At 45.3% G+C, this 15,246-nt stretch overlaps 2 protein-coding genes across 2 annotated transcripts; both read right to left on the bottom strand.

The window, feature by feature from the left end:
• Positions 1-6,089: 6,089 nt before the first annotated feature.
• On the bottom strand, positions 6,090-7,517 carry LOC115595933 (zinc finger protein OZF-like). Its single transcript, XM_030440783.1, has one exon. It carries the CDS (start codon positions 7,515-7,517, stop codon positions 6,090-6,092), a length of 1,428 nt encoding a protein of 475 aa, XP_030296643.1.
• A 61-nt stretch (positions 7,518-7,578) lies between these two features.
• LOC115595508 (PR domain zinc finger protein 5-like) lies at positions 7,579-14,092 on the bottom strand. The gene is made up of 7 exons (XM_030440090.1): positions 13,737-14,092; positions 11,550-11,752; positions 11,014-11,115; positions 10,823-10,918; positions 10,597-10,707; positions 9,184-9,307; positions 7,579-8,696 (listed from the first exon to the last, which is right to left on the bottom strand). Exons 1-7 carry the CDS (start codon positions 13,762-13,764, stop codon positions 7,612-7,614), a joined length of 1,749 nt encoding a protein of 582 aa, XP_030295950.1. The 5' UTR covers positions 13,765-14,092; the 3' UTR covers positions 7,579-7,611.
• Between the last annotated feature and the right edge of the window lie 1,154 nt (positions 14,093-15,246).

Below are 15,246 nucleotides of genomic sequence, written 5' to 3'. Positions count from 1 at the left end.
TCCCTCTCACGTGATCTCATGATGAAGAAGCAGGCGTGAACAAAATGGAGATTAGCGTGCCGCAACACCACGCTGTAGCAGACGGTTTAATGAGTCTGGATGAGCTGGGAGACACTAGTTTTCTGTTCTTCAGCGAGAACTGGAGGTAAGACCTTAAGTTTATGTCAACAGTAGTGTGCTAGCTAACGTAACGATGTAAACCAGATTTTAAATCATAAATGTCAAACATGTTTGATATCGTCGAGATGACAACAATGAGTCGGTGGAGGAACGGCGATTGTTAAACATTATTTCTTTTAAATCAAAAATTAACTGAATGCTTGTTTTCTTAGTCTTGTGTGGTAAATCAGATATCTTTTTTTTACTGATTAAAAATGATTCAGTGACAAATAACGCAAAAAAAAAGGAATAATTGCCACTTCACAAGTAAGCAGTTAGCCGATCAAAAGAAAATGATCTCTCTTTTTTGTTATCAATTCCAATCATTTATGAAGACGTCAAGCCAAAAATGTATTTTCATTCCTGACGGTAAACTCTATATGTTTGTATTTTGAACTGTTGGTGCGACAGCAGACGTAGCAAATCTTGTTTTACAATTTGTTGACATTTTATAGAAAGAATTCTCAGATTATTCAATAATGAGAGAAATCTTGGGTGTAGCCCTGCTCTCCACTGTTACACTCATACAAAATGCACATTTGCAGACGGTTGGTGCTTTAACTAAAGCAGGTCTGTGACCTCAATCTGTGACCTGACTTATCTTCCTCTCAGGACGGCTGCTCGGAGGCGAGATGTCCACCGAGCGGCGTCTCCGCTTGCCTCCCCTGGCGGATTGCGTCACCGCCAGAAGCTGCTGATACAACGTGGAATATGATGATGATGATGCTCCTCTGATTAGAGAGACAAAGCTGCTTTCAGACCAAGAGGGATGACCTTGTTAGCATCAGATCAGGGCCGTGGTCGGTCACTGATGCTCGTAAGCCTCTCTGTTAGCAGCTGATCTTAGACGTGAAATCATCTCATCCTGCACTGCCTCTTGATGCAAAAAAAAAAGAAAGAAGAAATAAACCCACAATCCTGCATGTGAATGCCTTATCACAGACTCACTGTAGCTGTGGTCTGGCTGTATTGATGATTGGCTTATGCTGTACATCTGCTGATGCAGTAGTAGGAAGAAGAAGAAGAAGGAGAAGAAGAAGAGGGGGGATGTGGGGGGGCTGACCTTCCCTTGTTCCCCGTCTCTAATGCCCAGTGCTCTGAACTGTCTCGGTGCCAGGTTTCTCTCCCTCCCTCCCTCGCTCAGACTCTCTTTTCTCTTCGGTTGCTAGACTTTTGAACCCCCCCACCTCCCCGTCTAAACCCCCCTGCAGCCTTGTCTAAGGAGACGTCAGTTCCAGTGAACTCATTGACCAGGGAAAGGCTTGTTTTCACTCCCTTCTCGTGTAGGAAGGAGAAAGTGTTGGCTGCAAAAAATGTCCATCTCTGCATCAGGAGCGAGTTCAAAATCACCCTTTGTTTCCTCTGATGCCAGCAGGATAGATTCACTTACTGATGATGCATTCTTCCTTTATTTATTTATTTTTTTTAAAGCAATTCGTCTTAAATTTGGTGCCGTTTTCTTTGCGAAGAGGTGAGCGACCTGCCTTGTTAGAGAAGAACTACAACTCTGGCACCAGGCTGAGTTATTTCACCCAATTTCTGACAAAGAAAAAGAAAAGGGGAGCAGCGAAGGACTTTGCAAAGACAGACACTTTCTGCAGTGTTAACAGCATCCCGTCTGGCCTCTCCTGCCAAACAAATGTCCGAGTCAGAAGGACACACAGATACAGACAGCGGTGCAGAATGCAAATGAACACGAGTGGATGAAAGTGAGAGGACGGAGGAAGAATTACAGGGGATGAAAAACGAGATAAAACCACGGCGGCGGCGGCGGCGGCGGCGAGGGAGGATGGAGGGACTGGTACCCGAGATGGGAGGGAATGTGCGAGGCTGGGTATATTGTCTGGGCACACACACAGGTTCACACGAGGACACACACACACACACATGCAAGTGCACGTACATACGCATGCTTGATTAGGAGAGCAATCCTTTCTGCAGCCTCTTGATTAATCTGAGGGGTTTTTCCAGCTCAGTGGTTTTCTGTGTTACATTTCCTCTTTTATCAATTGACTCAAACAAAAAAAAGAAAAAAGAAAGAGCTTTGCAAAAACAATGAGAGCAGAGTATCTTTTACAACTGATTGTCGGGGTAATTTGTTATTTTCTTTGCGGTCGCACAGGGTTTGTGTGTGGCACCGTTGTCCGTGCATCCGGATCAGATTCCCCCCCCACCACCCAACGCGCCGCACGCCGTTCATATGGAAGAAATAAAGGTGCGTCATGGAGCAGAGAGCGAGAAATGGGGTGCTTGTTTTGATACGCTGTGTTTCCGTAGTAACTCGCAGGGGTCACAGTAGTTTTGGCTAAAAGGCCGGGAAATTCTGCGGCGCCTGTTGATGATCAAAACCGACCTTTTCACAAAACATCTCTGGGACAGTTTAACTGTTTGTGATCGCCGAACACGCTGGACGTGGCAGGATTCACATCAGATTGTTTGCTATCGCATCAGTTTCTATGAAGCCTGGAGGCTGAACTCGACATTTACCGGTAATGAAAACTAAGGGAGCCACATTTCCAGCTTCTGAGGCGCGGGTTGTTATTGTTGTTGCCGAAACACAACAACAAGGAAGGTCGACAAAAACGGACTTTAAGTCTAAGGTAGCTGATTCCAAATTCAAATGTTTAGACGGTTAAAGCTGCACTAATCAAGGTTTTCCGTTCGTATATTGGTCGATTTGTCTGCAGGATTACACACAAACTACTGAATGGATTTCCACAAAAACTTGGATGGAGGATGGGTCTCGCCTCAAAGGAAACACAAAGACTTCTGGGATAAAGGGGACGGATCCAGGAATTCTTCCCCATTTTCCTTATCATCGAAAGATACGACGTTTATCGGAGTCTTCGTTCATCTCTCGGGGAACAGGCAAAGATCTTTAGGTGGCTGGTATCTATGAGCGAACACAACGTGATGCAGACCCGAGATATGTCGAGCTTAAATTATAGTTATAGGCTGTACTTTCCCCTTTAAACACAACGACCCATTCGGCTCTCAGATGTGTCTGCAGAGTTTTTCGCAAATCCGGCCAGTTTGCTCTCTAAAGCCAAGAAACGAAGGGCTGGCGGGCGAAGAGGGCGGTGTGTTTACTGGGGGGGCTACAGGTCAAAATCTCCGGTATTGGCACCGCTGCTGAGCAACAAATTGGAGGCCGGAAAACGCGAATCTTCACGGTGACCAATCTCAGTCGTTGCAGTCTGTCGCTGTGACGTGTCGTGACATTTCTCTGGAGAAATGTATCTTCGGCGATGCTGCCCAGTAGGTGCAGCGTAGAATCAGCGCAGAAGCATAAATGTAATTTGCTGCAGGACTGGATGACAGTTACCTCCGAGTTCAATACTATATTTCAACATTACAAATCACAAAAGGGATTTTACCCTCTCAGATTGTTGCAGTTGAGGGATTGAAGAGGTGAAAGTATCTTCTGGCCCCTCAGATTCAGGCCGCGACCCGCAGCGGCAAACACAAAACACGCGTGGCGACGACAAACGCTCGCGTGCTTCCTCTCGGCCTGCTCGCAATCATTTTGTCTACCTCTTGTACTTGTGACACCGGGGTATTTTCGAGACCTGTCAAAGCGTGCACGCATTCCCGCCTCTTACAAAAGCAGGGGAATGCCCCACCGATGTCTTGGAACACAAACACAAAACAAATACTTGAACAATAGCTTGTAGGGCAATAACAGTCGTAAAACGTGGCACCGGCGAACACGACTGATGTCGGTGGGACAAACCCGCACGGACGGGAGCCAATTATGCAAAGCGGTGCTCAGATTCGGGAGTGTTTAGCGTCAGCAAACTCATAATTTTGCTGTCTCATGCTGCAGTCGAGGCTGGACGGAGGCCCGTGTTTGTGCTGTTTAGTTATTCCACGACGAGGTGCGGTTTTCTTTCTTCGGGGGGTTGAGGGGCCGCTGCTCCCTGGCTCTCTCACCGGCTGGCGAGTGGGTGCGGTGCCCCTCTCTGCCCCACCGCCAGCACCACCGCCACCATCACCGCCGCCGCCACCACCACCAGCTGGCACCGAGGAGGCTATGTCTAGGAAAGAGACCTCTGCCAGGCCTCAATTACGGAGGGGAATAATCCAGGACACACTGAAGCAATTACAGCCTCATATAAATCAATATGCTTTGGGTTAAAAAGTGATCTGCTCCCAACACTCGAGAGAGAGAGAGAGAGGGGCTCTGACTGAGCCGGCCGTCGATTCTTCCGAGAGCTGGTAGCAGATTCACTGGTATTATGTAGACATGTCAGCTGACAAACGGCGAGGAAGAGCAGAGAATATTACATCAACGCCGCTTTTTCCCCGTTAATTACAGCGGGGACAGATGCCTTCATGCAGCCCACACTGTAAATATTTACTCAAAATACAGATTTGGATGCCAGTGAAGGATAAACAGTGTTTTATTTATGTTACAGGAGGCTTGCAGAGTTAAGAGCCTCCAACATAAGCTGTGGCGGCAGGGGGCAACACTGACAGCTCTGCCCTCCCCCGGTGAGCCGCAGCCGATTTCTATTATCACGACTGTACTGCCATCTTCTGGCTGAAGCGGGATAATGGACTAAATACCAGAGAGCAACAAAAACAGCTTCTGTACTTTGTGAGGTGTCAACAAAACGTTTAATATCTTAAGGAAGAAGAAGTCAAGAGGATGTTTTCATGCGTTGTTGATGTTTTCAAGAATTCCAGCCATCTTAAGTTTAGGTTTGTGTTCCTGTTTGCTAGAAGAGTGTCTCAGATTTGTCTGGATTATCCAATCAGGGACGAGGGACAGACTTTCTTTGTGTTTCCAGGTCTCCAAAAATAGTCGTTCCAACAATGATTGATACCTGACTATACTACAAGTGGATCAAATTCACATTTTAATCAGTGTTACTTTCAATTTATGATGATATTTATATTACCTGCATCTTGAATAATGACTAATAAGGCTTCACGTATACTTTTACTGAAGCTGAAATGATTTTATCGTCGATCCGACCATTATCCACACACATTATGTGGTGTGTGGCCGTGGTTCAGGTGCAGTGCCAGCGTCTTGTTATCAGAAGGTCACCTGTTTGATTCTCCTGGTCCACACGTCAAGGTGGACTCGGGCAAGATACTGAACCCCAAACTGTGCCATCACTGTATGAATTAATATCATTTGTAAATTAACATACATGGTTTTGCTCTTGCAGCCGAGGGGAGCTGGGATTCAAACCAGTGACACTCTGAGTACTAGAAAACCGCTCTACTGCCGGAGCTACAGCTGCCCTGTAATAATCCATTAATCATAATGATTAACCCCCAGGTCTCGTTAAACAATGAAACATGTCTGCTGTCTATTATAATTCCCTACAGCTCTGTGTGACATCTGTTATCATACAGTTTGTCCAACAGTCCATAACCGACGATGTCAAACTTTCTATTGAGATTACGACGCAGAAAAAGATTCCTGGAGTCATTTATTATTGTTACAATTCCTGGTAAAGTTTTCCGTTTCAGTGCACTGATGTCAATAAAGTTTATTGTTAAACCATAAAATATCCCGCCTCCATTACACGTCTTTGTCAACTGTGTTCAGCAACTCAATTTGAGGAATCGCTGCAGAACGTGTAAATACATAAAGCCCCCCTCCCCCATATCTGCAGTGGCATCTGTTTAAAAAGAATTGATAAAAAGAAAGAAGAAAGAAATAGAGAGCGAGAATTACCAACGAGATTTATTTCAGAAAGCCGTGTCAGCAAATATGTACATCATCCTCATAGATCATCAACATGTTTTATGGAGCAGATGATTTAAAACAGTAAAGCAACAAAAAAAAGGAAGAGAACAGCACCAACTTGCAAAATTGGTCATCAGATACCAAGTTGAGAATCAGGAATCAACATGTATTTGGTGACTTTGATACCAGCTCACAACTCAACTCCACATCCTACGAGAGTTTTCTACGGAAACTCTATAATTCTCACTTCATCGAACGACGGTTCGATCTTCACATTGTGAGTGAGCGAGTGTTCCCAGAGCGACTTTTTATGGAGGAAGGCCAACCCGCACTCCTCGCAGATGTAGCTGTGTAGCTTTGGCTTCCCGGTGTGAGTCCGCCTGTGTTTCTTCATGTGGTACGACAGCCGGAAGCCTTTATCGCAGATGTCGCATTTGAACGGCTTCTCTCCCGTGTGGATGCGCATGTGCGACTTCAGGTATCCCGACTGGATGAAGGCTTTCCCGCACTCCTCGCACTTGTACGGCCGCTCCCCCGTGTGATACCGGTTGTGCAGCCGGAGCTCGTTGGCGGTCAGGAAGGTCTTGCCGCACACTGTGCACTGGTGCGGCCTCTCGCCCGTGTGGATGAGCTCGTGCCTCTTCAGCGACGTCTCCTTCATGAACTGCTTCCCGCAGCTGTTGCACGGGTACCTGACGCCGATGTGGATCTGTTCGACGTGGTTGGTGAGCTGCAGTTTGGTCCGGTACGCCATGTCGCACTGCGTGCAGGCCCACGGTCTCTCCTCGGAGTGAGTTCCCATGTGGACGGTGAGCTCCGACGCCGAGCGGTAACACTTCCCGCACTGCCAGCACAGGAAGGGTTTCTCCCCGGTGTGTTTCCTCTGATGCACCGTCAGACAGTTGGAGGACCTGAACTTCTCTGGGCACATGTTACAGATGTAGGGGAACTCTCCTTTGTGGATTCTCTGGTGGATGGCGAGGTACGACAGCTGCATGAAGGTTTTGTCGCATTGCCCACAAGGATACGGCCCGCTGAAGTCGTGCTCCTTCTCGTAGTGTTCCCTTAAGCGTCTCAGTAGAGTGAAAGTCTTATCGCACATCGTGCACTGCATCGGCCTGTGCATGAGTTTGTGCCTCTCGAAGGCGGCATCGTTGGCGAGGATCTTCCCGCACTCCTTGCAGTAGAGCGGGTCGTGAATCCTCTGGTGCACCTTGAGCATCGTCATGCTCTTGAATTCCTTCCCGCAGTCGTCGCACTTCATGATTTCGCTCACTTCCACCTTGCAAACGTTTTCTTGGTGCTCCTTCAGAGCGGCCGGGTATTCGAAGTGTTTGCCGCAGTTTGAGCACCACACGGGTATTTTCGGAGGCGGTCCCAGTTGGGGGTCGGCGCTGGTCGCTTCGCTGTGACTCGGCCCTGCTCTCAGCTCCTTTTTCCACGAGAATCGGGCGATTTTCTTATGACAGATCGCATAAATCTGGTGTCTTTTCAGGCCGTGCATGTGTTTGAAGCGCTTCTTACAGTGGATGCAATGATACGGCCGGTCCTCTGTGTGACACTGGATGTGCCTGTTCAGAGTCTTGACACTGTCGAATGCTCGAGCGCAGACGGGACACGCTTTAAGACCTTTCTTGTTGATTTTTTTCATCACAGGCGCGGACGGCGACTCCTCAGCAGCCTCTGCGGCCGCATTGGGACTGTTTTCTGTTTTACTCGTTTCACCGCTATTTTGATTATCAGCCTCAGCCAGAATCTGTTCCACCGTCTTGCTCTCCTCCTCTCTGATCCCCTCGTGGCCGTGAATAATCTGATGCTTCTTCAACGTGTCCTTGTACTTGAAGCCCTTCTCGCAGGTGATGCAGATAAAAGGGTCGCTCTTCTGTGTGAGATCGTAAATGCTTTGCGATGTCGGCAGAGTAGGGTAGGATCCTGCTGCAGATGGGGCAGGCTTTCCCCTCCGTCGACCCCTCTGGCGTCGGCTGAGGAGTCGAGCGCTGCGGCTCTCTCCTCTTTGCCCTTTTAAGCTCTCGGCTCTTGCAAATCTCCTTCTGGTGCCTCTTTAAAACGTAAGGGTTCTTGAATTTCTTCTCACAGAACGGACAGCTGTACGGGCGGTCCTCCGAGTGCGACTTCATGTGTCGATCCATGTCCACTCGACGGGCAAAGTACTTCCCACACAGGTCGCAATTTTTGTGCTCCGATGTCTCGGAAGTGCTCGGATCTCCCGAGTCCTCGTCTTTAGAGCCGTTGCCCATCTCGTCCCTTTCATGAACGCGCATGTTGTGTCGCTTCATGTCGTAATGGTCCCTAAATCGTTTGTCGCAGTTGTCGCACTTGTACTTGAGATCGCGATTGGCCGAATGAGTTTCCTGGTGTCGCCTCATGGCTGCAGCTCGGAGGAAAACCTTATTGCACACAGGACAGGTCTTATTACTGGGGTATTTCTTCCGCTGCCTCTTCGCCGTCAAGTCTTTGTTCTCTTTTAAACCTTTCCTCTTTAACTGGAGCCTTTTGCTTTGTTTCAGCGGTTGGAAAGCCGCAGGCTTCAGGGCTTCACTGACGTCCTCTTCGGCGGTTTCCTCCATGTTCACTTCATCTGCGTCGTGATCGTCCGTCTCGACCAAACCCGACGGCGGTTCGATCTGGATGTAGTCCAACAGTGTCACAGTTTCACCCTCCACCTGGACAGTCATACAGCCCTGCATCTGCTCCGACGGAGGCTGTAGCTGTATTTGGTCGGCGTCGATTACAACCTTCTCCAGCTGCGGGAGGGACAGCGAAGAGAGGATGCAATTCCCAAAGGAAGACGGAATGGTCTGCAAGTCATCTGTTGGGGAAAATAAGAATCACATTAGCTTTATGGTTCACCGAAACATTAAGCAATAACTTGGCTGTTTGCTTCATAACCTCAAAATTCAATCTTACATCTTCCTGCCGTCCATACACACAATTGTACTGAAATTCAAGTGTTCATTCTTACACACATGAGACTGCTGTGATATAGAAGCCAGGAACAGCAAATAAAACTGGTTTAATATATCGGATTTAAGCACATCTTTCTGGTGCAGACAGGAAAAACCATTATAACATCAACCATCATGTCTGTGCTTCACTCTGGAGATATCTTACCACCTCACAACAACTTTATACATTTTACTACTGCCACTGTGTTTCACTTAAGGAGACAGATATGGTGCTTATGAATGTGTGCGGCATGAATAAGAAGCCGCACCAGCAACTGGAAAGCACTTTTGCAAATAAATGGGATGAATTACAGAGGGCATGAAAATCTCATCTTATTGAATCCGACTCACCGGATAAATCAAAGTGTCCGAGTGATGTGTGGTACATCAGCACCGTTTTCAGGTGCCGCGGGTCGGGAACAGAGTGCACACACTCCTCCAGCGCCGACGGGACGGCGCTGAGCATGGATGCAGTCTAGGAAAGAGAAACAAGATGACGGATTAAAAAAAGAAAATTGAGCTGGAGATTCATAAATCGTCTGCCAAATGCCAATAAAAACTGATTTTCACAAAAGGAGTTTTTTTTTTTTTTAAAGCAATATTAATAAAGGTTTATGCCATTTCAACTGATTTTTGTCTTTATATCCAGAAGCTTTTTTAACACGACAAACATTCAGTATGTGTCTGAATGGATGGAGGAGAGTATCAGTGCTGCAGGAATATAAGAACCATGTTGATGGGACATTCTGAGCTTTGACAGTATTAATAAATTATGAAAAATTAATGGATTTAGGAAATTTTAACAGGTATAAAAGTAGGATTTGTTGAGTTTAACTTCGTTTTTGAGCTTCTGTATGTTTAAATTCTGGCAAGTTAGCGAGCTGCCGACTGATGTTCAGACACTTTCCCTGTATTAGGTTGATACTAAATAGGGCTGGGTATCACCAGGTACCTCGCGATACGATACTATCACGATATTTTGCCCACGATAACGATAATATCACGATACAGTGATTCTGCGATAATCGATATATTGCAAGAAATTTCATCCACGATACATCACGATATCTGTGTCACTGAAGAAATTCAGAATTTATTGACTGCACTGAATCAATTTCACATGAATGACAGCCAAGTAAACACGGAGTATATTGCACAGTGTCTCTTCTTAACACACACACTGACTACAACCATCATTAAATATCTATATGTGTGGGTTTCAGAACTACTTAAACCATTTTTTAAATTTTATTTGGTTATATACCTATGTTTGAATAAAGATAAAGCTGTCCTCCGAAGAGGGGTGGTGGTGGTGGGCCAAAAAAAAAAAAAGTTTTTTAAATTTTTTATTTTTTTTTAACATTTTTTAATATCAATATTTGGCACCAGTGTATCGATAACGTACCTCAAGACGAAATATCGCGATATATCGTAGTATCGATATTTTGGCACACCCCTAATACTAAAGAAAACTTTAAACCATTCTGATTCTCAGCCAAGTCCTGCAGTGATAAGGAGGATATGAAAGTATAAGTGTGCTGAAAATAAAGCCCTATGCATCAAGTCTTTGTGTTCAGATTCAAGCTCTGACTCTGACAAAGGAGTTTGGTATGATATTATAAGGAAATATATTGCCTGATTAATACAATTCCAATAAGCACCATTAATTCTACCAGCCTGCATTCAGGTTCCCCTTCATGCCTAAAATCAAACTGCCTGGTGTAAGAAACAAAAGGCTGACTGATGACCAGCTGGCTCCAGTACCTGCTGAATGTCTGGCACCGGGAGAAGCTTCTCCAGTCTTGAGAGGAAATCCAGCATCAGCACCTGCAGAGCGCTGTCGTAGTCCGGCCCGAAATCTGTCGGAAAAACATCCTGCAACAAACAGTTTATAGTTTAATGCTCACGTACCCCACAACCACTGCATGTTATACATTCTGCTGTAGTAAACATTGCTTCAATAATCGCAAGAAAAGCATCCTAACTCTACCTGGAAAAATTTCTCCTTCTCTTCAGCGTCTTTCAACAGCAGCTCAACTTGATCCACAAAGTTTGATTCTGGAAACTCGACCTCGGCGAAACAAGGCTGGGACAGAAAAGAATGCACAGATGGAGTTGAAGCAGAGAAAAATGGAGAAGCTATTGTAGAAGATGAGTCATGTTATATTTTAAGAAGCCAACCTGTGCCGCCCACGTGGATATGAGGGCCTTGATCCGCTCCAGGTGCACCTCGATGGTCTCTGAATCCGTTATCTGCTCGGCTCGACACAATTCGAGGACCACCTGCAACAAATGGTTTCACCTCAGGGTAAACACAACTGACAGGAGACGGCACCTGGAAATGTTATTCACTAACAGCAGGCTCAGATCCAGCGGCGGAAAATGAAAATGTTTAATAACTGTGTTCAGTCGAGATGTACTCTGGCTCGCAGGTGAAGTCGACAATTTCTGTCTAGGAAATATTAAACTCCTTCATCAGCTGCACTTACCGTCTGTCAGGCAATAACTCAGACTTTTATTGTTTAGATGTTGTGGATTTCAAGGTGACGTTTCTATGATTATACCCATTACCAACTGAATGCACAACGACAGGTTTTTATTCTTTGTTTTGACAGCTCAAGGAGAGAAATCAAACTGCTTGTTGTTGCCGTTTTACACCCTGTGTTTCCTTTAAACGTCTTTGCTAAACACTGCATAAAGATATCAGACAGTCTTACCCGAGCTCTGAGTCCCAGGAGGAGCTGAGCTTTCTGATCCGCGTTCAGAAGATCAGGTACAATTTCTGAAACGGTGCTGATGAACTCCTCCACCATCCCGTAGTCCTGCACGTTCCCCCTCTGGACGACCTGCCACATGGCCGCCGACACCAGGCGCAGAGGAGGGATGAAGAGGCGAAGAGACGGCAGCAGCAGAGGAGAGTCTGGAAATTAATTCACAATATCAGCGTCTGACTGTGAATCATCAGTGGTTCAGTTTGAAGTGTGTTCCAAGTTAAGATGTACTGATGAATTATTGATTCTGGCCTATATTAAAAATCTTATGCATGAAAATGTAACAAATACATTTCATCACTGGTTATTCTTGACTTTGATTGAGATTTCTATATTACCTGTAAATATATATTGGTTCCAAATTATCCATCATCAGTCTCCGTAATTACTAATAATCAGTATCGGTATCAGCTGATCGACCCCTACAGTTTAACAATAAACTTTCTTTTCTGAAATAACATCAATGCACTTAAATAGTAAACTTCACTGGCAATGTAGTAATCATAAATTACCTAAAGCATCTTTTATAGAACATACATATGACAGCTTATGTCGATACGATACATCTGTGACAGGCCAGTATCAGCTGATAACATCGGCCAACTAGTTTATCAATTATTAATCAAATCAAATCAATTGTATTTATATAGCCCCAAATCACAATCACATTGCCTCAATGGGCTTTACAATCTGTACAGTGAACAACATCCTCTGTCCTTAGACCCTCGATTCAAGTGAGGAAAAACTTCACGTTGTTCAAATGTTCACATGTTGATGGATCTTATTAGGTAGTAAACACATTTATGCAGGGATATCTACCATTTAATCTGAGTATCCTCTAACTGTTGGGGTAATATTGCCATTTTGCTGCACTTTCCATCATATTTGCAAACAAAACCATCTCTAACAGTTTCTAATTAATTATAATAACATACAACTATCTGACAGAGAAGGATGCTCAGGTCTTTGGGGTCAATGCTGGGTCAATGGCCCTTGTTGGGTCAGTGGTCCCTGGTGACTCTTGTGGCCCCTGGTGGGTCAGTAGCCCCTGGTGGGTCAGTAGCCCCTGGTGGGTCAGTAGTCTCTGGTGGGTCAGTAGCCCCTGGTGGGTCAGTGGTCTCTGGTGGGTCAGTAGCCCCTGGTGGGTCAGTGGTCTCTGGTGGGTCAGTAGCCCCTGGTGGGTCAGTAGTCTCTGGTGGGTCAGTAGCCCCTGGTGGGTCAGTGGTCTCTGCTGGGTCAGTGGTCTCTGGTGACTCTTGTGGCCCCTGGTGGGTCAGTAGTCTCTGGTGGGTCAGTAGCCCCTGGTGGGTCAGTAGTCTCTGGTGGGTCAGTAGCCCCTGGTGGGTCAGTAGTCTCTGGTGGGTCAGTGGTCTCTGGTGGGTCAGTAGCCCCTGGTGGGTCAGTGGTCTCTGGTGGGTCAGTAGCCCCTGGTGGGTCAGTGGTCTCTGCTGGGTCAGTGGCCCCTGGTGGGTCAGTGGTCTCTGCTGGGTCAGTGGTCCAGCTACCATCCACCTCTCCCAACCTGGCTCTGGTTGCCTTCATGGTCTCGTAACTGTGTCGTAATTACGACTTACCCAATAGAGTGGTAAACATGGCTGCGGTAGTCGTGACTTTCTGAGCTGTGTCTAAGTTCTTGAAAAATAGTCGTTTTGGGAGGACATTACTTTCATCTTCGGCATTTTTATGTAGGAAATTGATTTACTGTGTGCTTCTATGATAACCCTTCACTCGGACGTCAAGGTTAGTTGTCCTGTATCTTTGTTTTTAGCCACTTGCTATGTTAGCCGTTTCAGTTGAAGCCCGTGAAGGCAGCATCTGTCAACCGCCACATATCTCGTCATCAGCTGCTAATCAGCGCTAATGCCGACAGTTAGCTAGCTAACGCTATCTGAACCTTTAAATCAATTATTTCATGATAAAATGTAAGGACGGGTGAGCTAACTTGCTAGCTAGCTTAGCTGCCGTGAAGCTCCTTCAGATAACCACCGTACACATCAGCCCGCTGTAACGTAGCACAAAGCCACCGCCATCTCAGAGCGGGGTACGCCATGTTCAAAATCGTGCGCACACAATCCAAAAGCTAACCCCATAACTCTCGATGGGTGCGGCTTGTTTCAGTTCTTGTTGGCTTACCGTTTTCGGTGCGATGTGGGCTCTCCATTTTGCCTCGGAGGATATCCAGATAGGCGAGCAAATGAACTCGGGGTTGTTGTGAGTCGACGTCCGCCCGACCCTGCGGTGCAAGTTGGCGGGGAGGAAGGGCGGCTCGATATTCTGTCCGTTTCAGTGCGCAGGCGTAGAGAATAAAGTGTTTATCTGGCTTCACTCAGCAGCAGCGATCTGTTGGAGGTACACGTCTGGCTCGTACGGCCTGTTAGGGCATATCCTAATAATTTAAGTGAACAAAACTAGCAGAATAGTTTGATAATTTGGCCAACTTCAGGATTTCCTGTCAAGGGAACATATTCTTCTTCTTCGCCTGGTAGTTTTCAGGCCTCCATGAAGCTCGTCTGGTCATTACTGCCCCCTGGAGGCTGTTTGAGGAACTGAACCCAAACGCAATATATTATTGTCACACATTTTCCAAAGATTTTGCATTATTTTATGAACATATAATATTTGGATTCTTTAACTTTGATAAAATATTTGAAGAAAAGGCACATCATTAATCATTTGTCATTAATCTGTCGATGATCCTGGCAGAATTCTATATACATAAATGCAAGTTTTATAGCGAAAAGACCCAGTTTTTTACTGTATTTTACAATTTTTTTAAAGATCGTGTGAAGATAATTCAGAGATTTGATTCAAAGCACATAATAAATCTTTGAAACTGGTTGTTGAAACCATGTTTGAAGACTTCTGACTATATATTGCCGAATTGTGGAGTTAGACAGTTAATTGTTTTATCACCATTTTTGTGTTTAGGATGTTTTTGGGCAGGCCTAAACTCAGGGCTCGATGACACACCGGAGCATTAATCAGCATCACCCCTGCCCTTACACTGAAGCCTTGTAAAAACAAGGAGTCTTATTAGCATAATCAGCTCTAAAATCGATAATAACTGTTTAATTTTGTCACAACGAGCAGGCCATAAGAACCGTGTTGCATGTAAAGTATTTAATTTATGAATTGTACATTTTTTCATTTTTTTTTTACATGTCCCTCACATGTCCGCATTTATGGTTGCCTCCCTGGCTTCTTGTTATTTACTTGATTGTATGAATTTTGCTCTATGGTTTTTTTTTAGTTGTCTAATTGTTTGACATGTGTCATTCGTTCAATAAAGAATATGACAACTATTGTATTCCCTTTTTCCTTTAGTCTTCTTTTTGTCAAGCAAAACTATTAAATAAGCCATGAAGTGAAAATTGAACCTTGAGTCTATGGAATCAGTGATTATTGTCATTTGTGAGACCCCTCATAGGAGATATTATCGGCTTTATTACCGCTGCAGCTTACAACTATTTGCCTTATTTACTAAACTTCTCCTAAATAAATGTCAATAATTGTGCTGTAAAATGTCAAACAAGTATGAAAAGTCACCCTCACATGTCTCCACACTCCAGCTGACATATTGAAACTGTTGTATTATGGTTCAAAACCCAAAGATATTCAGTTTGATATCTAATATCAAAGAGAT

This window comes from Sparus aurata, chromosome 14 (genome assembly GCF_900880675.1).
Source record: "Sparus aurata chromosome 14, fSpaAur1.1, whole genome shotgun sequence".
Lineage (NCBI taxonomy): Eukaryota > Metazoa > Chordata > Actinopteri > Spariformes > Sparidae > Sparus > Sparus aurata.
The sequence above is the reverse complement of the archived record's forward strand: the minus strand, read 5'-3'. Positions and strand labels throughout refer to the sequence as shown.